At 52.4% G+C, this 27,618-nt stretch overlaps 1 protein-coding gene across 1 annotated transcript; it reads right to left on the bottom strand.

Annotated features, from left to right (window-relative positions):
- Nucleotides 1-611: 611 nt before the first annotated feature.
- Nucleotides 612-27,563, bottom strand: LOC140192368 (nuclear valosin-containing protein-like). The gene is made up of 6 exons (XM_072250023.1): nt 27,463-27,563; nt 18,151-18,238; nt 15,496-15,566; nt 7,703-7,755; nt 1,487-1,571; nt 612-657 (listed from the first exon to the last, which is right to left on the bottom strand). The coding sequence occupies exons 2-6, from the start codon at nt 18,202-18,204 to the stop codon at nt 627-629; spliced, it is 294 nt and encodes a 97-aa protein (XP_072106124.1). The 5' UTR covers nt 18,205-18,238; nt 27,463-27,563; the 3' UTR covers nt 612-626.
- Nucleotides 27,564-27,618: the final 55 nt, after the last annotated feature.

Genomic DNA, 27,618 nt, shown 5'->3' with positions numbered 1-27,618 from the left:
AAATTGGTCTTTTGTGCTTTAGCAGCCAGTCACTGCAATCCCATGGAGGTATGGTTATCACATCAGGATTTTTTGAATATTTTCCAACTTACAGATCAAATCACTTCATGGATGTCTGCAAAAGCAGAGCCCGCTTGTAATCCAGGATGGCCTGGAGGGAAAGGACATGATTACATCGGAGAGGGTGCAGACAAAATTGACCAGGGTGTTTTCTGGGGTGGAGCTACTTCAGTTTTGAGGGGAGACTGGAGAGGCTGGATTTGTTTTCCCTGGAGTGGAAGAGGCTTGGAGCTTGGTGCGAAGCAGTCCGAGGACACGATACAAGTGTGCAACATTATAAGGGCCAAGGATGGGGGACAAAGTAGGAATCTTTTCCCTGTGGCACAGTACTCTGAAACTAGACAACACAGATTTAAGATAAAGACAAGTTAGTTTACTGGGAGCTGGGGAAGGTTTATTTCTTCCAGGGGTGGTTGGAATCTGGAAAGACATTGTCCTGAGAAGGGGTGGGTGGAGATAGGTACTCGGAAGTGCTGGCAAATGGGTTAAGGGCAAATAACTACTCCGTGGTGATCTGAAGGACCTGCTTCCATGCCTCAAGGCTCGACACAGCACCCTCCATTCCATCACACACACTGAAGGCCGGAACAGCACAGACTACGCAACGGAAAGAAAGCAAATGAAGAGTTTAGTAAAACACCATTCACCTTTGTCAATATTCATTCAAGTGACTTGGCTTTGGAGGCTGAGCCAGCATTTAATTCCCCCTCCCTCGAAGTCCTTGAGAAGGTAGCTGCCTTATTGAACCACTGGTATGGGTACACCGACAACGCTGTCCAGGAGTTTGAACCAATGACACCCAAGGAACTGTGATTTATTTAGTGATACAGCACGGAGTAGGCCCCGTCGAACTACGCTGCCCAGGACATTGCCAAGTCAGGACAGGATGCGGCTTGGAGGGTGGTGTTTCCAAATGCTGCTTCCAGCTGACAGAGGTCATGTAGGTGAGTGGAAGGTGCTATTGAGGGAGTCTTGGTCAGTTCCTGCAATAAACCTGCAGATGCATGAACTGTGTGTCCAGGGAGACGCACAGAGACAACTGCAGAATGAGCACATCACACAGCAAGGCAGAGCCCTCCAGAGTGCCGCCTTGAAATCAGTCTCAGCCCACCGTGTCCCTGCAGACCTTGGCACCCATCTGTATTAATCCCATTTACCAGCTCCTCATCCTTCGCCTTTTATGCTCTAGTGAGTCAAGTGCTTGAATTCCAACTGCACTAGGTGGACGTTTCTTTCTCCGATTCTCCCCCAAATCACTGACACCTCCTTCTAAACCCACAGTCTCCAATGTTGCTGCCTGTGAGGGGAGACTGGGTAAGCCAGAAGAGGCTGAAGGGGGAGCAGATGGAGGTGTACAGGACTCTGAGAGACTTGGATTGGGGAGACCCCTTGTTGCACAGGCATCAGAATAGGTGCAGTTCCCTACCCATGGTCATCACGACTCTGACGGGCCCGTTTGGTGAGATGCTCCTCTTCAAAGTCCAGGGCTTCGCTGCTGATCAATTGGTACACTGTGGGGACAGGACAGGACAGGCAGCTGTCAGTGGTGAACACCAGATGGGACAGGAGGTGAGAAAGTGGGAATGAGGGTAGAAGACAGTGGAGTTGTGAATCAAGGTAACAGGTTAGATCGGTTCATGCCTGGAAATATTATTAACCCTGGTACAGAATCTAGGAGTAGGGCATACGACAGCTGTATATCACACCAGGGCGAGTACTGTATACAGTGCCGGACACACTCCAGGAAAGACGTGTCTGTAGTGGAGAAGGTGCAGAGGCAATGGATGTGGGACACTCCAGCTTTGAGAAAAGGTTGGCTAATTGAGTGCTTTTTCCCTTTGGAAGTGTCTGGGAGGTGGGGGGGGGGAGGGGGGGGAGACATAACTAACAGGATATGTGTATAGGAAACGCCTAATTCCCAAGCAGAGGATGAAAGGGCATTACAACAATAAGCAGGTGGGTGGGGAGGTGGAGAGGGATTCATTGGAGAGGGATTCACTGTGGGTGATGTTTGGGAATGGTGCACGAGATCCCTCCCACAATGGACGTTGAGGACCCATGAGTTACAGGGTCACATACCCAGAGCTGGAAGGTGGGATTGGGCTGGGGAGCTCCTTGACTGGTAGGTTTGGGCTAATTACCCTCCTCTGTGATACAATCACTCCTCCCCAGGCAGAGACAGACCCAAAAATAGACCCACAGTCTTGTACCCCACTGTCTGCCGAGCCCCTCCCCCACAAACAATTCCCTGCACCCTCACCCCTCTCTGATACTGCTAAGATCCTACCGCACCAGCCCCCAAAGCACAGATCCCCAAGCCCTGCACAGCCCCCTTTCTCCCTGCCGGCCTATTGGTATAGGTATTGGTTTATAATTGTCCCAGGTACTGAGATACAGTGGGAAGAGCTTTCTTCCATGTCATCCAGATAGATCAACTCATGCACAGGTACATTAAGCTAGTCGAAATCAGATTTATTATCAGACATATATAATGAAATATATTTTGCAGTAGCAGTACAATGCAAAACAAAAATATTACAAGTTACAAAAGTAAATAAATAGTGGAAAAGAGGAATAAATCTGTGCTCTGAATAATTCAGAAATCTGATGGCTCTAACTAAAACATTGAGTGTGAGCCTCCAGGCTCCTGTACTTCCTCCCTGATGGTGGTAACAAGAGGTCATGTCCCAGTTTGTGAGGTTACTTAGCGATGGATGTTACCACCTTGAAAGTGTCCTCTATGGCAGGGTGCGACGTGCCCGAGGTGGAACTGGTTGTGTATACAGCCCTCGGTGATTCTCCAAGATGTTGACACCCAAAAACTTGGAAGCTGTTCATCCGTTCCACCACTGACCCCTGAATAAATGTATTCTCCCAACTTCCCCTTTGTGGAGCCCATCATCAATCCCCTGGCGGTGCTGACACTCAGGGCGAGATTGTTGTCGTCACACCACTCAGCCAGCTGATCACTCTCACTCATGTACAGTGCCTACAAAAAGAATTTCGCCTCCTGGGAAATTTTCTTGTTTTATTGTTTTACAATATTGAATCACAGTGGATTTAATTTCGTTTTGACACTGATCAACAGAAAAGACCCTTTCCTGTCAAAGTGAAAACAGATCTCTACAAAGTGATCTAAATTAATTACAAATATAATTGATTGCATAAGTATTCACTCCATTTAATATGACAGCACCAATTGGTTTTAGAAGTCACATAATTGGTTAAATGGAAATCACCAGTGTGCAGTCAAGATATTTCAATTGATTGTAGTTAAACTACACCTGTATCTGGAAGGTACAACTGCTGATGAGTCAATACCCTGGCAGAAATTACACCATGAAGACAAAAGTATGCTCCAGGCAACTCCGTGAAAAGGTTATTGAAAAGCACAAGTCAGGAGATGGATACAAGAACATTTCCAAGTCACTGAAAATCCGTTGGAGTACAGTTCAGTCAATCACCAAGAAATGGAAAGAATATGGCACAGATGTAAATCTGCCTAGAGCAGCCCGTCCTCAAAAACGGAGTGACTGTGAAGAAGGGGACTAGTGAGGGAGACCACCAAGAGACCTACGACAACTCTGGAGGAGTTGCACATTTCGGTGGCTGAGATGGGAAAAACTGCGCGTACAACAACTGTTGCCCAGATGTTTCACCAGTCTCAGCTTTATGGGAGAATGCAAAGAGAAAGCCACTGTTGAAAAATCCCACATGAAATTTCGGCTACAGTTTGCCAGAAGGCATGTAGGGTTCTGAAGTCAGCTGGAAGAAGGTTCTATGCTACGATGAAACTAAAATTGAGCTTTCTGGCCGTCAGACTAAACACTATATTTGGCATAAGCCAAACAATGCACATCAAAAACATACCATCCTTACCGTGAAGCATGGTGATGGCTGCATCATGTTGTGGGGATGCTTCACTGCATCAGGCCCTGCAAGGCTTGTGAAGGTACTCAGCTATGTGGAGTACTTCGCCATGTATTCAACCTGAGCCTGAGGCTCCGGAGGGTTCCTGTACTGTGAAAGACGTCCTGCCTCGTCCCTGCACCCCAGCGGCCTCAATGACTACAGACCGGTGGCATTGACCTCCCACATCATGAAGACCCGGGAGAGACTTGTTCTGGAGCTGCTCCGGCCTATGGTCAGGCCACACTTAGATCCCCTCCAGTTCGCCTACCAGCCCCAACTACGAGTTGAGGATGCCATCGTCTACCTGCTGAACCGTGTCTACGCCCACCTGGACAAGCCAGCGAGCACGGTGAGGGTCATGTTTTTTGACTTCTCCAGTGCGTTCAACACCATCCGCCCTGCTCTGCTGGGGGAGAAGCTGACAGCGATGCAGGTGGATGCTTCCCTGGTGTCATGGATTCTTGATTACCTGACTGGCAGACCACAGTACGTGTGCTTGCAATACTGTGTGTCCGACAGAGTGATCAGCAGCACTGGGGCTCCACAGGGGACTGTCTTGTCTCCCTTTCCCTTCACCATTTACACCTCCGACTTCAACTACTGCACAGAGTCTTGTCATCTTCAGAAGTTTTCGGATGACTCTGCCATAGTTGGATGCATCAGCAAGGGAGATGAGGCTGAGTACAGGGCTACGGTAGGAAACTTTGTCACATGGTGTGAGCAGAATTATCTGCAGCTTAATGTGAAAAAGACTAAGGAGCTGGTGGTAGACCTGAGGAGAGCTAAGGTACCGGTGACCCCTGTTTCCATCCAGGGGGTCAGTGTGGACATGGTGGAGGATTACAAATACCTGGGGATACGAATTGACAATAAACTGGACTGGTCAAAGAACACTGAGGCTGTCTACAAGAAGGGTCAGAGCAGTCTCTATTTCCTGAGGAGACTGAGGTCCTTTAACATCTGCCGGACAATGCTGAGGATGTTCTACGAGTCTGTGGTGGCCAGTGCTATCATGTTTGCTGTTGTCTGCTGAGCAGCAGGCTGAGGGTAGCAGACACCAACAGAATCAACAAACTCATTCGTAAGGCCAGTGATGTTGTGGGGATGGAACTGGACTCTCTCACGGTGATGTCTGAAAAGAGGATGCTGTCTAAGTTGCAGGCCATCTTGGACAATGTCTCCCATCCACTACATAATGTACTGGGTGGGCACAGGAGTACATTCAGCCAGAGACTCATTCCTCCGAGATGCAACACAGAGCGTCATAGGAAGTCATTCCTGCCTGTGGCCATCAAACTTTACAACTCCTCCCTTGGAGGGTCAGACACCCTGAGCCAATAGGCTGGTCCTGGATTTTTTTCATAATTTCATAATTTACTGGCATAATTTACATACTATTTAACTATTTATGGTTTTATTACTATTTATTATTTATGGTGCAACTGTAACGAAAACCAATTTCCGTGGGATCAATAAAGTATGACTATGACTATTGTGACAAGAATACACATTGATTACGATGTAGCTGTCCTCTGCTGGCACCAGTGGGATGAGCAGTTGGTCTGCCACCTGTCTTCAGGAGAGAGAGAGATAAGGAAAACAATGGAGCAGCATTTGGAGATGTTAATGAAGGGGAAGGAGAGCTGTCAAGATTGGCTCCCCCTTTGAACCCTGAACTGTTTGAAGTGATGGACAGGCGATACCCCAGCAGGGGGATAAAAAGGGACAGGTTCGCTAAGGCAGGACACACACGACACCCGAGGTAACAAGACCCTGGAAGCGGTGCGTCTCTCACAAGTCGGTGGGAAGTACCGGGCCATAGACGCACAGGGTGGAAAGGCACGATCGGCGGGAACCTGGCGTGTGTCCACCCTTGCCTGGGTGCTGGGTTCAGCGCAGGGAAACGATCGTATCTGGAAACAGAGGGATCACAGTCGGTGACCTCAGATGACATCACAAAGGACTCGCCCGAAAGCTGACTGCGAAGGTCTGTGTGGAAGCCTTGAATATTCATTTGTTTTTGCTCTCTCTCTCTCTCCTTCCCCCCACTGTCCATCGCCACAGCAGCGATTACTGCGAACTGAACTGAACTAAATTGAACTGAACTTTGCGTCACTTTGAAACTGGTCATTTACCCCTAGACAACGATAGAGCTTGATTCATCCTGTTATCTTAATTCTGTGTACATGTGTGTTTATCATTGCTGAACTGTTGCATTCATTATCCTTTTGATTAGAGTACTGTGTTGCTTGTTTCTTTAATAAAACTTTCTTAGTTCTAGTAATCCAGACTCCAACTGAGTGATCCATTTCTGCTGGTTTAGCAACCCAGTTACGGGGTACGTAACACTACGAAAACAGCAAAGTATAGGGAAATCCTGGAAGAAAACCTGATACAGTCTGCAAGAGAACTATGACTTGGGAGAAGATTTTTTTTCCAGCATGACAATGACCCCAAGCATAAAGGCAAAGCTACACAGGAATGGCTTAAAAACAACAAAGTTAAATTAATGTCCAGGAGTGGCCAAGTCAGAGTCCAGTCCTCAATCCAATTGAGAATTTGTGGCCGAACTTGAAAAGGGCTGTTCACTCATGATCCCCATACAATCTGACAGATCTTGAGCAGTTTTGTAAAGAAGAATAGGGAAAAATTGTAGTGTCCGGATGTGCAAAGCTGATGGAGACCTATTCACACAGACTCAAGGCTATAATTGCCGCCAAAGGCGCATCTACTAAATACTGACTGGAAGGGGGTGAATACTTGTGCAATCAATTATTTTGTGTTTTATATTTGTAATTAAATTAGATCACTTTGTAGAGATCTGTTTTCACTTTGACACTAAAGTCTTTTTCTGTTGATCATTATCAAAAAGACAAATTAAATCCACTGTAATTCAATGTTGTAAAATGGTAAAATATGAAAACTTCCAAGGGGGATGAATACTCTTTATAGGCACTGTGTGACTCCTCGTCACCATCTGAGAGTCTGTCAACAGCAGTGGTGTCAATGAATTTTTAGATGGTGTGTGAGCAAAAGGAAATAACAGAATACCGAACATGGAGTTACAATCACAGGGAAAGCGCAGTGCAGGTAGGCAAGTAAAGTGTAAGAGCCACAAGGAAGCCGACTGGGAGTTCGAGAGTTCATCTTTTAGCGTACAAGAAGTCTGACAATAGGTGTCCTTAAGCCTGGTGGCACACGTTCTCAAACTTTTATACCTCCTGCCCAGTGGGAGGAAACAGAAAACATCCAGGGTGGGAAGAGTCTTTGATTATGTTGAAGTGAAGTGTAGAAAGAATGGGGAAGCTGATTTCCATAATGTACTGAGCTGTGCCCACGACTCTGCAGTTTCCTGTAAAACGGTTTCCAGACCAGATCTTGATGCATCCGGATAGGATGCTTTCCATGGTGCATAGATAAAAATTGGTGAAGGTCAGCAGGGGACTGCTGAATTTCCTTGGTCTTCTGAGGAAGCAAAGGTACTAGTCTGCATATCACCCACCCTGTTTGTTCATGTGCCTATCTAAATGCCTCTTAAATATTTCTTTTGTACCTATTTCCTCTATTTGCCGTCCTCCTTCACCCTGGGACCCCAACACCCAGAGATTACAACCACATTGCAGTGGGAGCCGTCCCTTTCCACTACGGGATCCTGACATTGAGCCAGTTCCCAGCACCCCTCAGATACAACACCGAGCACCCACCCCCACCGTCCGAATGTCTGACTCACCCTTCTCCACCTGGATCCGAAAGACGTTCCTCTTCCTGCGTCCGTAATCCATTCTATGAGGGAAGGACAAGAGAAGGCATTACTGTCTCCACATTCCGACCTACCTCCCCACTATGACCACTTGCTCCTTCAAAAGGTTCAAAGGTTAATTTTATTGTCAAAGTATGCATATGTAACACAACTCTGTAATTTGTCTGCATTAAAATAGTCTCCCACCACCCTTTGAGCAAGACTGGCAACCTCAACATTCCTTCCCATGTTAAACGAACAGTCTCATTAATAAACTAAGATTCCTTCTCATAGATTCTCCACAATTGGAACAATCTCTCTACGTCGACCCTGACAAAATGTAGTATTTCAGTCTAGTACAATGTAGAACACCACAGTAACAAGCCCCCCTGGCCACAATGACAGTCTGAATAGGTACATAATGAGAGGGTGACTGTCCAGGTACAGTTTAATGAGACTAGGGAGAAGACCAGACCAGCACGGAGTAGATGGACCAAGGTGCCTGTTTCAGCCCGTGTGTGGTCTGTATCCCTCCCAACCCTGCCCTTTCTCGTGTCTATTCAAACAGCTCTTAAACATTGCTCTTGTGTCTCATTCCACCACCCGTCCTGACAGCCTGTCCCAGGAACACAAACTTCTTAAAACTTGTAAACTTTACCTGTCTCACCTTAAGTCTACACCCCCTCATATTTGATATTTTCACCCTGGGGAGAAAGACTCTGACCATCTCCCCTATCTACCCCTAAGGCCACTTTATCACCTTCCAACAGGCGTCTGATGCTCCCGAAAGAACAACCCAAGTTTATTCAACCTCTCCGTACTGCTCCCTCTCACTTCAAAAGATACAAGCAGAACCAGTCCAACCAGTCCAAGACAAATCTGCCCAGTCAAGTGAACTTTCTCCAAACTGCTTCCAACGTCCTTTTTCAAATAAGACCAAATCTTACACTGTCAGGGCAATGAGCATAGAAGTTAGGAGGTTACATTGTAATTGTGCCATTGGCAAGGCTGCATTTAGAATAATGGGTTCAGTTTTGGTCACCCTGCTACGGGAAAAGTGCTATTAAGGTGGAAAGAATACAGAGCTGATTTACAAGGATGTTGCCAAGACTCAGGGACTGAGTGATGGAGTGAGGTTGAGCAAAGTGGACCTGTTTTCACTGGAGGACAGGAGAATGAGTGGTGGTTTTATAGAGGTATATAAGATCATCGGGCATAGATAGGAATCAGGACCCCACATCAGTCAAGGAAGGATCAGACCAGAAAGTGGATGGCCAGGAAAGTATTGAAAGGCAAAATTGAAATAACAGGCACGATGGGTTGGATAGTTTGAAGCGTGTTTATTTTAATGCTAGGAGTGTTATGGGTAAAGGTGATGAATTTAGAGCATGGACCAAATCATGGAACTATGCTGCTGTAGCCTTTACTGAAACTTGTTTGAGAGAGGGGCAGGAATTGGTGATTAACGTACCAGGTTTTCGAAGTTTTAGAAAAGATGGAGGAGGAAGTAAGAAGGGGGTGGGGAGTTGCTCTACTAATCAGAGATAATATCAGAACTGCACTCAGGAGACATAATGGAGGGGTCAGACACTGAGTCCATTTGGGTGGGACTCAGGAATAGGAAATGTTCAATCACACTGATGGGATTGTACTACAGACCCCCCCCCCACCCCCAATGCCAAAACATTGTAATATGTAATCAGATTAATGAAATGTGCAAATAGGGTTGTTGTCATGGGGGATTTCAACTTCCCTCATATAAACTGGGAACTTCTCAGTGCAAGGGGTTTGGGTGGGGCAGGATTTGTTGAGTGTATCCAGGCTTTTCTTTAACCAATATGCGGACTGTCCAACAAGAGGGGGGGCTGCACTGGAGGTGAAGTTGGGTAATGAGCCTGGCCTGGTGACCACCTTTTCAGTGACCACAACTACTTAACTTTCAGGATGGCTATAGATAAGGACAGGTATGGTTCTTGTGGAAGAGTTTTAAATTGGAGTACAGCATTAGACAGGAACAAAGAAGTATTAATTGGAAATGCCTTTTATCCAGCAAGTCCACATAAGCCATGTGGAGGGTGTTTAAAGTTCAATTGCAGAGAGTACAGAAAAGGTATGTCCCTGATAGAAGGAAGGACTGAGATGGAAAGGTAAGAGAGCATTGAATGTCTGGAGAGGTGATGAATTTAGTCAAGAAGAAAAAGGAAAATTATGTAAAGTTTGGGAAATTAGGATCAAACTAACCACACAAGGAGTATAAAGAAGCCAGAAAAGAACTAAAGAAGGGAATTAGGAAAGCCAGGAGGGGCCACGAGAAGTCCTTGGCAAGTAGGATTAAGCTGAATCCCAAGGCATTCTATACATACATCAAGAGCAACAGGATAACTAAGGAGAGAATGGGACCACTCAAAAATACAGGGAGAACATTTGCCTGGATGCAAAGAATACTTAATGAGTATTTAATGAGCATTTTGCTTCAGTATTTACCAAGGAAAAGGATGTGGAGGACCAGGAGATCAGCGCTGAATATATAAATACATTAGGGTGTTAGGCCTGCTAATGAGTATTATCATGGATAAGTCCCCAGGGCCTGATGGGATTTACCTCAGGTTATTGAAGGAGGCAAGCGATGTGACTGCTTGGCCCTTGACCAGTATATTTGTGTCCTCTCTAGCCACAGCTGATGTCCTGGAGGACAGGCGAGTGGCTAATGTTGTACCTCTATTTAAGAAAGGAACAAGGGGAAATCCTGGGAACGATGGACCAATAGTTGTACAGAAATTGCTGAAGAAAATTCTTTGGGATAGGATAGATGAGCATTTGGAAACCCATGGCCTGATTAAGGAAAGCCAGCATGGCTTTGTGCATAGTAGGTCGTGCCTTCCCAACTTTTTGACAAAGTGATGAGAAAAATTGATGAGGATAGGACAGTGGATGCTGTCTAGTAAGGGAATGGGAGATGGCATTTAACTCAGATAAATGTGAGGTGTTCCAGCTTGGTAGGGCAAAGAAGACAGTACACAGTTAAGGGCAAGATCCTCAACAGTATTGCTGAACAGAAAGAACAGAGTTTACCAGGATACTGCCTGGTTTAGAGGACACGTGCTATCACGAGAGGCTGGATAAACGTGGGTTGTTTTCTCTGGGGTGCCAGAGGTGGAGGCAGGTACATTAATAACATTTGAAAAGGCACCTGGACAAGGACATGGATATAAAAGGGTTAGAGGGATAAGGGCCAAATGGGACTAGCTCAGATGGGAATCTTGGTTGCACAGGACAGTTGGGCCAAAGGGCTCTATGACTGTATGAAAGCTCTCCAGATCTGGTTTCAATAATGGCCTTCAGAAAGACTTTTGCATTCAATTCCTCACCTAATAAATAATCATGTCTGTCAGCTTTCCGAACTACATGTTCACCTGCACTAAAGCCCTTTGTGAATCTTGTCCTATCCCTTTGTCAAAGTTCAAAGTAAAATCTATTATCAGAGTACATGCATGTCACCAAATACAACCCTGAGATTTTTCTCCTGCGGGCATACTTAGCAAATCTATGGAACAGTAACTGTAAATAGCATCAATGGACAACAAACAGTGCAAATACAGATATAAATAAATAGCAACAAATAATGAGCATGAAATAACAAGATAAGAGTCCTTAAATTGGTGTAGTTATCTCCTTTTGTTCAAGAGCCTGATGGTTGAGGGGTAGTAACTATTCTTGAACCTGGTGGTACGAGTCCTGAGGCTCCTGTAACTACCAGCAGTGAGAAGAGAGCATGGCCTGAGTGGTGAGGATCTTTGGTGATGGATGCTGCTTCTCTATTGCAACATTTCATGCAGACGTGCTCAATGGTTGGGAGGGTTTTACCCGGGATGTACTGGGCTACATCCACTACCTTTTGTAGGATTTTCCACTCAAGGGCATTGGTGTCCCCATACCAGCCGTAATATAGCCAGTCAGCACACTTTCCACCACACAGCTACAGAAGTTTGCCAAAGTTTTTGATGACATGCCGAACCTCCGCAGGCTCCTGAGGAAGGCTCCTGTCATCCTTTTTTCACAATTATATTTGTGATGGGTCCAGAACAGGTCATCTGAGATAGTGACTCTCAGGAATTTAGTTACTGGTCCTCTCCACCTCTGCTCCTCCGATGATTACCGGCTCATGGACCTCTGGTTTCCCTCTCCTGAAATCCACAATCAGTTCCTTGGTCTTACTGACATTGAGTGAGAGGATGTTATTACACCACTCAGCCAAGTTTTCAGTCTCCCTCCTGTATGCTGATTCGTCACCCCCTTTGATACAGCCTAAAACAGAGGTATCATCAAACTTGTATATGGTGTCAGAGTTGTACTTAGCCACACAGTCCTACGTACAAAGCGAGTGGAGCAGGGGGCTAAGCACACATCCCAGCAGTGCTCCTGTGCTGATGGAGACTGTGGAGGAGATGTTTTTGCCAATCCAAACTGACCGGGGTCTACATGAGGAAATCCAGCATCCAATTGCACAAAGGGGGTTTTGAGGCCCAGGTCTTGAAGTTAACTGATTAGTTTTGAGAGGATGATGGTGTTAAATGCCGAAGTGTACTTAATAAAGAGCATCCTGATGTATGTATCTTTGCTGACCAGATGTTCCAGGGTTGTGTGAAGAGCCAATGAGACAGCATCTGCTGTAGATCTGTTGCTTCAGTCAGCAAATTGGAGTGGATCCAAGTCACCACTCAGACAGGAGCTGATTTGCTTCAACACCAGCCCCTCAAACTCTTCATCACTGTGGATGTAAGTGCCACTGGGCAATAGTTATTTAGACAGGTTACCACGCTCTTCTTGGGCACCAGTGTGATTGATGCCTTAATCATGTGGCACGTGGCCAAGTGGTTAAGGCATTGGACTAGTGATCTGAAGGTCGCGAGTTTGAGCCTCAGCTGAGGCAGCGTGTCGTGTCCTTGAGCAAGGCACTTAACCACACATTGCTCGTGCACATTTCTAGCCCAGCAACGGCAGTTGGTGCAGTATGGACAGGACAGGACAGGCCTGTTTGAAGCAGGTTGGTACCACACACTGCCAGAGCGAGAGTTTGAAGATATCCGTGAATACACCAGCCAGTTGGTTGGCACAGCTCTTCAGTTCTCGGTCAGGTACTCCAACCAGACCAGATGCTTTCCTTGGATCCACTCTCATCACGTCATCTTCAGGTACTGAGACCAAGGGATCTTTGGGAGGTTGGGGGTGCTCAATAGTTCCTCCCTGTTCTGGTGATCAAAGCAAGCACAGAAGGTATTGAGCTCAACTGGAAGCTCTGCTCTGCTTCCCCATTACACAAGACTTAACTCTGTAGGAGGTTATGGGGCATTCAAACGCTGCCACAGCTGTCCAGCATCCCTGGTTGATTCCAGTCTAGTCCAGAATCTCCATCACCCAAGAGATGGCTTTCTGGAGATCATACCCACATCTCCAGACTTGAATGCCTCTGATCTGGCTCTCAGTGGGTTCCGGACTTCATTGTTCATCTAGGGCTTCTGATTGGGGAAAATCCTGAATGATTTCATGGGGGCACATCATCCACAGCTGTTTTAATTAAGTCTAATGATCCTGGTGGAGTCATTCAGGTTCTCAGATGAGTTCTTGAAACAGCCCAGTCCACTGACTCAAGGCAATCCTGTAACAGTTCCTCTGCTGCCTGTGACTACCTCTAAAGGCTGATTTATACTGTCACATACCCCGTGACGGGAATAAAGAAACCAGCAGAAATAGAAACCACTTTGGAGTCTAGTATTGCTAATAACTAATAATATTTACTAATAACTACACAATACAGTAAACCAAGTGAAGATAAATCAAACAGGTTAGCAAGAATTACATATATAAGTAAGTAAATCAGTAAGTGTGGAGAAATATGTATGAAAACCAAGCTTCTTTAAGTCTAGGGGTAAAAAAGATACAGTCTTACGATGTTGAGTAAAGTTCCGTTCGTGGTATGTAGTTGAATAGCGATAGAGAGAGAGAGAGAGAGAGAGAGACAGAGAGAGAGAGAGTGAGTTGAGTCTTCAGGTGAGCTGCTGTCGTCGATTTCCTCGTTGTCCTCTGAAATCCTTCACAAGTCACCGACTGTGACTTTAACACCAAAGGGGACCGTACTTCGGTGTGGTTGAGCTGTCTACCCAGGCCAGGGTCGGACATATGGGCAACTCCCCACCAGTCTTGCCTTTGATTTTTCACTGGCAGAGCAATTGGATCAATCCGCCTGATCGATCCTCCAAAACCCACTTTCTCTGCGGGCACAACAATGCTCGTTCAGTGTCCCGATCATGTGTCTGAAGTCTGTATCATCTGACCTCCTATTTATCTCACCAGGCTAAGCATCACCTGTCATTCAAAGAGTCCCTCCTTCCTTTGCCTGTAAAGGAATGCGAACAGGCAACAAGTCCTTGGAAGTAACATCAATAATGTCCTGTTGGTCACCATAACAACCTTCGAGCTGCTCAGTTTTTATCTCCAAAGTAAAACTCCAAAGTTAACTCCCGTGTCAGTCCAACCGTCAATCTTCGTCTCTCTCTCTCCTTTCCAAACAAACCATCAATGCTAGATGACTCTCTGTCTCTCTTCAAACAGTTAATAGGGGCACTCCTGGATCCCCTCACAATACTTGTGCATCAAATCGATGTCGTAGGTACGGCGTAGCCGCGAACCCTACGTAGTGCCTACGCTGATCCTTACGCCGATCCCTACGCCATAGCCTGACGTGCACCTCTCCCAAAATGTAACTGCGCGTCGCGGCAACGCAGACCGCAACAACTGTGATTGGTCCGCTTGGTAGCATCACATTTCCTCCTACACTGCAATAGCTTCCCATTGGGCGATTGAAGGGCAGGGAAGGAACTCTGGCTGCAATGCTTTCCATAAAGCTTTACAGGCCTCCGAAATTATGGAGGACACATTTTGCTTTTATGAAAAAAGACGCTTGCTTTAAACTTGTTTACCCCGAGAAAGACTACCAGGACTGTGAAGCCTTGCACGGGCAGGTGTGCGCGCATGCGTGACGTGCACGAATTGCAGAGCGATGCAGAGCAATTCGTGCACACCACGCATGCGCGCACCAATGCACAAGTATAAATGCTCACAACGGCGTAGCCCACTTGTGTAGGCTCCAGTGTAAGCTGATACGCACAAGTACAAATCAGCCTTAAGTTGTGTCTCAGCCGTGGAATTCCCCACTGTTTAAATCAAGAGCTTACTTTGCCAATCAAAATGAAACACTGCACAAAATTCCACTTGGTAAACCTCTGTCAATTCACATAGTCAAGTTATACTCAACTCCACTCTCCTTAGACTTACCTTTGCATCAGCTGTAAATTCAGCAATCACAGCTTCAGTACCTCAACACACACACACACCCACCCACCCCTACTCCTGACATCTCACCAGGCACAAATGGCCCACTTATCCCAGCAGGATGTGACCTCCTTTGACTCACCTTCCTTCACTACCCTGCCCCATGCACAGCCTCTGCTCTCTCTGCCTCACACAAAGACCGAGAGTATCGCACATAGGGAGAGATTAAACACACACACTGTCTCCATACCCATACATTGTTTAATATCCTCATATTGCTTCTTCTGGAAGGCTTCCTGAAAGTCCAAAGACACGCCGGTCATTTCATCCCATCTATTCTGATCATCACAAGAGCAGAAAACTGGCACAGTATCTGTCAGGTGTGTTTGGGAAGAGTAGAGCTCGCTGGGGAAGGGGAGCAGAAAAAATGGTCAGAATACAAAGTGGGAGCTCACCTGTACTGGCGCTGGAGGTCAGCAGCCAGAACGCCGATGTCCACATACTGACTGTTGCTGTTACTGAGGTACTGCAATGGAGAGAGGAGACGTGTGACAAAAGAGGGAAACTCCACAAACTTCACTCACCCTCCCATGACCGCCATCTGACACAGGCTCTTGACCTGAAGTGTCGATCTCCCCTTTCCCTCCACAGATGCTGTCTGAACCATCGATTTTTTTTCCCTGACTAAACTCTTTGCAATAAAGGCCTTCTCCTGTGGGCAAGCCAATTCCGAACCCACACAGAGAAGTTTCCATGCCTCCTGACTCTCTGAATGAGACTAACATGGGAAACCTTGCTAAAATCCACACACACAACATCAGCCACTCAACCTTCATCAATTTGATTTGTCATTTCCTCAAGGTAGTCAATCAGGTCCGACCTACCGCTCACACTCCCAGGCTGACTATCCCTAATCAGACTATGCTTCTCCAAATGCTCATAAATCCTGTCTCTACGAATCATCTCCAATAGTTTATCCAACACTGATATAACATTCACTTGTCCATAATTCCCAGGATTATCCCTATTGCCTTTTGTGTATCCAGGAATTATATTTGCCATCCTACGTTCTTCTGCTATTACTCCTGTGGCCAGTGAGGACATCACAGAGATCACTGCCAACAGCGCAGCAATCTCTTCCCATAGTAACCTGGCTCCAGGGATCAGCTATCATAATGTTTCTCAAAAATTCCTACACATCCTCTTTCTTAATGTCAACATGTTTCAGAACATCAGCCTGTTTTATGTTGTCCTCACAAACATCATGGTCCCTCTCACTGGTGAACACTGAGGCAAAGTATTCACTAACAACCTCCCCTACCTCCAACTTGCTGTGTTATTCGTGGTCAGAGCTACCTTCACTCTAGTCATCCTCCTGTCCTTCAACGCCATGGAGTTTTCCCTAACACTGCCTGCCAAGGCATTCTCATGTCCCCTTCTAATTCCCCTATGTCCCTACTTAAGCTCCTTCCTGCCAACCTTATAATTCTCAAAAGCCCCGTCTGATCCTTCCTTCTTGAACCTTAAATATGCTTCCTTCCACCTCTTGCCAATCGTGCTTTACCTGCCTCAATGAGACCAACCAATCTAAAACCCCATGAAAGTGCTTCCTAAAAAGCCTCCGAATTTCCACTGTGCATTTCTTTGAGAATATCTGTTCCCAACTTACACTCCCAAATTCCCAACAGTGTAACTAGCCCTCACCCAATGAAATACTTTCCCACAGTTTCTGTTCCTATCCTTGTCCAAGGCTATGCTAAAGGTCAGGTAGCTCCGGTCAATGTCTTTGAAATATTCGCCTGGGAGACATCTTATTGGACCTGGTTCATGGTTTACTGCTTGATCCAGCATGGCCTCTCCTCTAGTTGGCTTGTCCACATATCGCGTCAGGAATCCTTCCTGAACAAACTGAACGAATTCTACCACCTGAAACTCATGCACTAAAAAGTTGCCAATCAATAATAGAGAAGCTGACATCACCCATGTCAATAACCTGTTATTTTGTACCTTTCCAAAACCTGCCTCCTGATCTGCTCCTCGGTGACCTAGTTACTATTGGGTGACATATGGAAGAGTGACTTTCTGCCCCCTTTCTGTTTCTAACATCCACCCAACTGAATCAGTAGATCCCTCAATGACGTCCTCCCTTTCTGCTGTCATGATACTATTCCTAATTAGCAACGCCACTCCCCCACCTCTTTTACCTCTCGCCCTGTCCCTTTTGTAACACCTAAACCCTGGGACATCCATCAGCCACTCCTGCCTTTGTGTCTCTGTAATGGCCACAACACCACAGTTCTGCAGGCGTAGTTTCCTCAAGGAATAGTTTATTATTGTTGACTCCAGTATTAAACTAACAAGCCTTTAATTTCCATCATGTCTTGAACAAAGGAGCCATGGCTCATAATCTAACAAGTTCTTTAAAAACATCAAGCAATGGCTCCACTATCTCTTGCAACCACTTCCTGTAGATTTCTTGGGTATAGGCCATCGGGACCTGACAAAGTATACACCCCGAGTCCCTTGAGTTTCTCTGCTACTTTATTCCATGATTGGGATTTTTACAAATTCATCCCTGTACCTGGAATCATTTTGAATCTGATTCTTCTTTATATCCACAGAAACTGTTTCTTTTGATGTTACACAAGTTTTAATTCAATTTTATTTTTTCTGGTAAGCTTGCTTTTTTTACACTACAGGATCCAAAAGTAACTTCCCAGTCCTCTGTCCTACCCTGCCCTTGCTACTTTCTCAGCTCTATTTTTCCATTTAACATAATCTTTGACCTCCTTTGTCAGCCACAAGTTGTTTCTTTTCCATAAAGCTGCTCTTCCTAGTTGGTTTAAACTCCTGCTAAGCGTTATGGGTCAGCAGTTTGAACTGACCAGTCTTTCAGCTTGCTTTCCAAGTTCACCTAAGGCAACTGCACCTTCGAGCCATTAAAACTGCCCTTTAAGTTGAAGACAGTAGTTGTAGCTCAGCAATGTTCACCATCAAAATGCATGTGGAACTGTATCATATTAAGTTCATTGTTCTGAGCGTTTCCCCCCCCCCATAATATCTCATTACTTCTTTGTGATCCATTCAGGAGAACAAACCCCACTAAGTACCTGTTTTACTCGGTGCTTCAGGCGAGCGTCCAGCAAGGGGCTCTTGTTCTTCATGTGTATTTTCACCAGCCGTCCACTCCACCTGTAACTGGAGATATCTGAAGATCATACACGAGATCCTCCCCCACAGGTACATACAGCCTGCACGTTACCACACCGTGCCAAGGGACGGGTAAAATACTGACCCAGAACACAATCCAGTGTCCCTGTGGTCAAACTGTGATTGGACCTCCGTCAGCACCACCCAAGCTCCAGTCCCTGTCTTCCTGTACTCTCCTCCCAGAACAGGCTACACTCTCCATCTGCAGTCTCCTTCACACCCGCCTCTCCGGGACACACATTCCCCCCGCCCCCCAGGACACATCATCCATCATCCCCCCCCCCCGGGACACATCATCCATCATCTCCCCTCTCCGGGACACATTCCCCCCCCCCTCCGGGACATCATCCTCCCCTGCCCCCTCCGGGACACATTCCCCCCCCGGGACACATCATCCATCATCTCCCCTCTCCGGGAGACATTCCCCCCCCGGGACACATCATCCATCATCTCCCCTCTCCGGGACACATCATCCATCATCCCCCCCCCCCCCCGGGACACATCATCCATCATCTCCCCTCTCCGGGACACATTCCCCCCCCCCAGGACACATCATCCATCATCCCCCCCCCCGGGACACATCATCCATCATCTCCCCTCTCCGGGACACATTCCCCCCCCCCCTCCGGGACATCATCCTCCCCCGCCCCCTCCGGGACACATCATCCATCATCCCCACCCCTCCAGGACACATTCCCCCCCCCCTCCGGGACATCATCCTCCCCCGCCCCCTCCGGGACACATCCCCCCCCCCGGGACACATCATCCATCATCCCCCCCCCCCGGGACACATCATCCATCATCCCCCATCTCCGGGACACACATTCCCCCCCCCCCCCGGGACACATCATCCATCATCCCCCATCTCCGGGACACACATTCCCCCCCCCCTCCGGGACACATCATCCATCATCTCCCATCTCCGGGACACACATTCCCCCCCCCTCCGGGACACATCATCCATCATCCCCCATCTCCGGGACACACATTCCCCCCCCCCTCCAGGACACATCATCCATCATCCCCCATCTCCGGGACACACATTCCCCCCCCCCCTCCGGGACACATCATCCATCATCCGGACACATCATCCATCATCCCCCATCTCCGGGACACACATTCCCCCCCCGGGACACATCATCCATCATCCCCCATCTCCGGGACACACATTCCCCCCCCCCCCTCCGGGACACATCATCCATCATCCCCCATCTCCGGGACACACATTCCCCCCCCCCTCCGGGACACATTACCCCCCCGGGACACATCATCCATCATCCCCCATCTCCGGGACACATCATCCATCATCCCCCATCTCCGGGACACACATTCCCCCCCCCTCCGGGACACATCATCCATCATCCCCCATCTCCGGGACACACATTCCCCCCCCCCTCCGGGACACATTCCCCCCCCGGGACACATCATCCATCATCCCCCATCTCCGGGACACACATTCCCCCCCCCCTCCGGGACACATTCCCCCCCCGGGACACATCATCCATCATCCCCCATCTCCGGGACACACATTCCCCCCCCCCCCCCTCCGGGACACATTCCCCCCCCGGGACACATCATCCATCATCCCCCATCTCCGGGACACACATTCCCCCCCCCCTCCGGGACACATTCCCCCCCCGGGACACATCATCCATCATCCCCCATCTCCGGGACACACATTCCCCCCCCGGGACACATCATCCATCATCCCCCATCTCCGGGACACGCATTCCCCCCCCCCCGGGACACATCATCCATCATCCCCCATCTCCGGGACACACATTCCCCCCCCCCCTCCGGGACACATCATCCATCATCCCCCATCTCCGGGACACACATTCCCCCCCCCCTCCGGGACACATTCCCCCCCCCGGGACACATCATCCATCATCCCCCATCTCCGGGACACACATTCCCCCCCCCCCTCCGGGACACATTCCCCCCCCGGGACACATCATCCATCATCCCCCATCTCCGGGACACACATTCCCCCCCCGGGACACATCATCCATCATCCCCCATCTCCGGGACACACATTCCCCCCCCCCCTCCGGGACACATTCCCCCCCCGGGACACATCATCCATCATCCCCCATCTCCGGGACACACATTCCCCCCCCCCCCTCCGGGACACATTCCCCCCCCGGGACACATCATCCATCATCCCCCATCTCCGGGACACACATTCCCCCCCCCCTCCGGGACACATTCCCCCCCCGGGACACATCATCCATCATCCCCCATCTCCGGGACACACATTCCCCCCCCCCCCGGGACACATCATCCATCATCCCCCATCTCCGGGACACACATTCCCCCCCCCCCCGGGACACATCATCCATCATCCCCCATCTCCGGGACACACATTCCCCCCCCCCCGGGACACATCATCCATCATCCCCCATCTCCGGGACACACATTCCCCCCCCCCTCCGGGACACATTCCCCCCCCGGGACACATCATCCATCATCCCCCATCTCCGGGACACACATTCCCCCCCCCCTCCGGGACACATTCCCCCCCCGGGACACATCATCCATCATCCCCCATCTCCGGGACACACATTCCCCCCCCCCCCTCCGGGACACATTCCCCCCCCGGGACACATCATCCATCATCCCCCATCTCCGGGACACACATTCCCGCCCCCCTCCGGGACACATTCCCCCCCCGGGACACATCATCCATCATCCCCCATCTCCGGGACACACATTCCCCCCCCCCCCCCGGGACACATCATCCATCATCCCCCATCTCCGGGACACACATTCCCCCCCCCCTCCGGGACACATCATCCATCATCCCCCATCTCCGGGACACACATTCCCCCCCCCCTCCGGGACACATCATCCATCATCCCCCATCTCCGGGACACACATTCCCCCCCCCCCGGGACACATCATCCATCATCCCCCATCTCCGGGACACACATTCCCCCCCCCCCTCCGGGACACATCATCCATCATCCCCCATCTCCGGGACACACATTCCCCCCCCCCTCCGGGACACATCATCCATCATCCCCCATCTCCGGGACACACATTCCCCCCCCCCCTCCGGGACACATTCCCCCCCCGGGACACATCATCCATCATCCCCCATCTCCGGGACACACATTCCCCCCCCGGGACACATCATCCATCATCCCCCATCTCCGGGACACACATTCCCCCCCCCTCCGGGACACATCATCCATCATCCCCCATCTCCGGGACACATTCCCCCCCCCCCTCCGGGACACATTCCCCCCCCGGGACACATCATCCATCATCCCCCATCTCCGGGACACACATTCCCCCCCCCCTCCGGGACACATTCCCCCCCCGGGACACATCATCCATCATCCCCCATCTCCGGGACACACATTCCCCCCCCCCCGGGACACATCATCCATCATCCCCCATCTCCGGGACACACATTCCCCCCCCCCCCTCCGGGACACATCATCCATCATCCCCCATCTCCGGGACACACATTCCCCCCCCCCCCGGGACACATCATCCATCATCCCCCATCTCCGGGACACACATTCCCCCCCCCCTCCGGGACACATCATCCATCATCCCCCATCTCCGGGACACACATTCCCCCCCCCCCTCCGGGACACATTCCCCCCCCGGGACACATCATCCATCATCCCCCATCTCCGGGACACACATTCCCCCCCCCCCTCCGGGACACATTCCCCCCCCGGGACACATCATCCATCATCCCCCATCTCCGGGACACACATTCCCCCCCCCCTCCGGGACACATTCCCCCCCCGGGACACATCATCCATCATCCCCCATCTCCGGGACACACATTCCCCCCCCCCCGGGACACATCATCCATCATCCCCCATCTCCGGGACACATTCCCCCCCCCCTCCGGGACACATTCCCCCCCCGGGACACATCATCCATCATCCCCCATCTCCGGGACACACATTCCCCCCCCCCCTCCGGGACACATTCCCCCCCCGGGACACATCATCCATCATCCCCCATCTCCGGGACACACATTCCCCCCCCCCTCCGGGACACATTCCCCCCCCGGGACACATCATCCATCATCCCCCATCTCCGGGACACACATTCCCCCCCCCCCCCGGGACACATCATCCATCATCCCCCATCTCCGGGACACATTCCCCCCCCCCTCCGGGACACATTCCCCCCCCGGGACACATCATCCATCATCCCCCATCTCCGGGACACACATTCCCCCCCCCCCCGGGACACATCATCCATCATCCCCCATCTCCGGGACACACATTCCCCCCCCCCCCCGGGACACATCATCCATCATCCCCCATCTCCGGGACACACATTCCCCCCCCCCTCCGGGACACATTCCCCCCCCGGGACACATCATCCATCATCCCCCATCTCCGGGACACACATTCCCCCCCCCCCTCCGGGACACATCATCCATCATCCCCCATCTCCGGGACACACATTCCCCCCCCCCTCCGGGACACATCATCCATCATCCCCCATCTCCGGGACACACATTCCCCCCCCCCCCGGGACACATCATCCATCATCCCCCATCTCCGGGACACACATTCCCCCCCCCCCCGGGACACATCATCCATCATCCCCCATCTCCGGGACACACATTCCCCCCCCCCTCCGGGACACATTCCCCCCCCGGGACACATCATCCATCATCCCCCATCTCCGGGACACACATTCCCCCCCCCCCTCCGGGACACATTCCCCCCCCGGGACACATCATCCATCATCCCCCATCTCCGGGACACACATTCCCCCCCCCCCCCCGGGACACATCATCCATCATCCCCCATCTCCGGGACACACATTCCCCCCCCCCCCGGGACAAATCATCCATCATCCCCCATCTCCGGGACACACATTCCCCCCCCCTCCGGGACACATCATCCATCATCCCCCATCTCCGGGACACACATTCCCCCCCCCCCCCGGGACACATCATCCATCATCCCCCACCTCCGGGACACACATTCCCCCCCCCCTCCGGGACACATTCCCCCCTCCGGGACACATCATCCATCATCCCCCATCTCCGGGACACACATTCCCCCCCCCCTCCGGGACACATTCCCCCCCCGGGACACATCATCCATCATCCCCCATCTCCGGGACACACATTCCCCCCCCCCCCCGGGACACATCATCCATCATCCCCCATCTCCGGGACACACATTCCCCCCCCCCTCCGGGACACATTCCCTCCTCCGGGACACATCATCCATCATCCCCCATCTCCGGGACACACATTCCCCCCCCCCTCCGGGACACATTCCCCCCCCGGGACACATCATCCATCATCCCCCATCTCCGGGACACACATTCCCCCCCCCCGGGACACATCATCCATCATCCCCCATCTCCGGGACACACATTCCCCCCCCCCCGGGACACATCATCCATCATCCCCCATCTCCGGGACACACATTCCCCCCCCCCTCCGGGACACATTCCCCCCCCGGGACACATCATCCATCATCCCCCATCTCCGGGACACACATTCCCCCCCCCCCCGGGACACATCATCCATCATCCCCCATCTCCGGGACACACATTCCCCCCCCCCCGGGACACATCATCCATCATCCCCCATCTCCGGGACACACATTCCCCCCCCCCCTCCGGGACACATTCCCCCCCCGGGACACATCATCCATCATCCCCCATCTCCGGGACACACATTCCCCCCCCCCCGGGACACATCATCCATCATCCCCCATCTCCGGGACACACATTCCCCCCCCCCTCCGGGACACATTCCCCCCCCGGGACACATCATCCATCATCCCCCATCTCCGGGACACACATTCCCCCCCCCCCTCCGGGACACATTCCCCCCCCGGGACACATCATCCATCATCCCCCATCTCCGGGACACACATTCCCCCCCCCCCCGGGACACATCATCCATCATCCCCCATCTCCGGGACACACATTCCCCCCCCCCCTCCGGGACACATTCCCCCCCCGGGACACATCATCCATCATCCCCCATCTCCGGGACACACATTCCCCCCCCCCTCCGGGACACATTCCCCCCCCGGGACACATCATCCATCATCCCCCATCTCCGGGACACACATTCCCCCCCCCCCCTCCGGGACACATTCCCCCCCCGGGACACATCATCCATCATCCCCCATCTCCGGGACACACATTCCCCCCCCCCCCCCGGGACACATTCCCCCCCCGGGACACATCATCCATCATCCCCCATCTCCGGGACACGCATTCCCCCCCCCCGGGACACATCATCCATCATCCCCCATCTCCGGGACACACATTCCCCCCCCCCTCCGGGACACATCATCCATCATCCCCCATCTCCGGGACACACATTCCCCCCCCCCTCCGGGACACATTCCCCCCCCCGGGACACATCATCCATCATCCCCCATCTCCGGGACACACATTCCCCCCCCGGGACACATCATCCATCATCCCCCATCTCCGGGACACACATTCCCCCCCCCCCCGGGACACATCATCCATCATCCCCCATCTCCGGGACACACATTCCCCCCCCCCTCCGGGACACATCATCCATCATCCCCCATCTCCGGGACACACATTCCCCCCCCCCTCCGGGACACATCATCCATCATCTCCCATCTCCGGGACACACATTCCCCCCCCCCTCCGGGACACATTCCCCCCCCCGGGACACATCATCCATCATCCCCCATCTCCGGGACACACATTCCCCCCCCCCCTCCGGGACACATTCCCCCCCCGGGACACATCATCCATCATCCCCCATCTCCGGGACACACATTCCCCCCCCCCTCCGGGACACATCCCCCCCCCGGGACACATCATCCATCATCCCCCATCTCCGGGACACACATTCCCCCCCCGGGACACATCATCCATCATCCCCCATCTCCGGGACACGCATTCCCCCCCCCCGGGACACATCATCCATCATCCCCCATCTCCGGGACACACATTCCCCTCCCCTCCGGGACACATCATCCATCATCCCCCATCTCCGGGACACACATTCCCCCCCCCCCCTCCGGGACACATTCCCCCCCCGGGACACATCATCCATCATCCCCCATCTCCGGGACACACATTCCCCCCCCCCTCCGGGACACATCCCCCCCCCGGGACACATCATCCATCATCCCCCATCTCCGGGACACACATTCCCCCCCCCCCCTCCGGGACACATTCCCCCCCCGGGACACATCATCCATCATCCCCCATCTCCGGGACACACATTCCCCCCCCCCCTCCGGGACACATTCCCCCCCCGGGACACATCATCCATCATCCCCCATCTCCGGGACACACATTCCCCTCCCCTCCGGGACACATCATCCATCATCCCCCATCTCCGGGACACACATTCCCCCCCCCCCCTCCGGGACACATTCCCCCCCCGGGACACATCATCCATCATCCCCCATCTCCGGGACACACATTCCCCCCCCCCTCCGGGACACATCCCCCCCCCGGGACACATCATCCATCATCCCCCATCTCCGGGACACACATTCCCCCCCCCCTCCGGGACACATTCCCCCCCCGGGACACATCATCCATCATCCCCCATCTCCGGGACACACATTCCCCCCCCCCTCCGGGACACATCCCCCCCCCGGGACACATCATCCATCATCCCCCATCTCCGGGACACACATTCCCCCCCCCCTCCGGGACACATCCCCCCCCCGGGACACATCATCCATCATCCCCCATCTCCGGGACACACATTCCCCCCCCGGGACACATCATCCATCATCCCCCATCTCCGGGACACACATTCCCCCCCCCCTCCGGGACACATTCCCCCCCCGGGACACATCATCCATCATCCCCCATCTCCGGGACACACATTCCCCCCCCCCTCCGGGACACATCCCCCCCCCGGGACACATCATCCATCATCCCCCATCTCCGGGACACACATTCCCCCCCCCTCCGGGACACATCCCCCCCCCGGGACACATCATCCATCATCCCCCATCTCCGGGACACACATTCCCCCCCCCGGGACACACATTCCCCCCCCGGGACACATCATCCATCATCCCCCATCTCCGGGACACACATTCCCCCTCCGGGACACATCATCCATCATCCCCCATCTCCGGGACACACATTCCCCCCCCCCTCCGGGACACATCCCCCCCCCGGGACACATCATCCATCATCCCCCATCTCCGGGACACACATTCCCCCCCCGGGACACATCATCCATCATCCCCCATCTCCGGGACACACATTCCCCCCCCCGGGACACACATTCCCCCCCCGGGACACATCATCCATCATCCCCCATCTCCGGGACACACATTCCCCCTCCGGGACACATCATCCATCATCCCCCATCTCCGGGACACACATTCCCCCCCCCCTCCGGGACACATCCCCCCCCCGGGACACATCATCCATCATCCCCCATCTCCGGGACACACATTCCCCCCCCCCCCGGGACACATCATCCATCATCCCCCATCTCCGGGACACACATTCCCCCCCCCGGGACACACATTCCCCCCCCGGGACACATCATCCATCATCCCCCATCTCCGGGACACACATTCCCCCCCCCGGGACACACATTCCCCCCCCGGGACACATCATCCATCATCCCCCATCTCCGGGACACACATTCCCCCTCCGGGACACATCATCCATCATCCCCCATCTCCGGGACACACATTCCCCCCCCCCTCCGGGACACATCCCCCCCCCGGGACACATCATCCATCATCCCCCATCTCCGGGACACACATTCCCCCCCCGGGACACATCATCCATCATCCCCCATCTCCGGGACACACATTCCCCCCCCCGGGACACACATTCCCCCCCCGGGACACATCATCCATCATCCCCCATCTCCGGGACACACATTCCCCCCCCCCTCCGGGACACATCCCCCCCCCGGGACACATCATCCATCATCCCCCATCTCCGGGACACACATTCCCCCCCCCGGGACACACATTCCCCCCCTCCCCTCCGGGACACATTCCCCCACCTCCTGCTTCCCCAGGACAGGCCCTGTCTCAGGGCTCCATCCTCTCCCACTGCCTCTTTCGGACCCGTCCACTCTCCCCGGGACCTGCACTGATCCCTCCAGATCCCTGCCCTAGTTCCCGAGAGAGACATCCACCACGCCGGAGCCGGCCCCCGACACCACCCCGCACCCTCCAGCAGCCGCTGCCGTCCCGGAGCCGCTCTCCTCGCCAGTTCCTTGCCTCAATCAGCGTACCACCCGGTCCCCACAGTCCGTCTGCGGCAGATGCTGCAAACCGGGCTTCACCTCCGGCAAGTGCCGCGGACAGCCCTTCGCGGGAGAAAAGACCGGCCCTGTGTGCGCATGCGCACAGCCAGGAACCCGGTTGTGCACACGC

The sequence above is a fragment of the Mobula birostris genome, unplaced genomic scaffold (assembly GCF_030028105.1).
Source record: "Mobula birostris isolate sMobBir1 unplaced genomic scaffold, sMobBir1.hap1 scaffold_1217, whole genome shotgun sequence".
In the NCBI taxonomy this organism is placed as follows: Eukaryota; Metazoa; Chordata; class Chondrichthyes; order Myliobatiformes; family Myliobatidae; genus Mobula; species Mobula birostris.
Note: the sequence above shows the minus strand (reverse complement) of the source record. Positions and strands in the feature narration are given on the sequence as shown.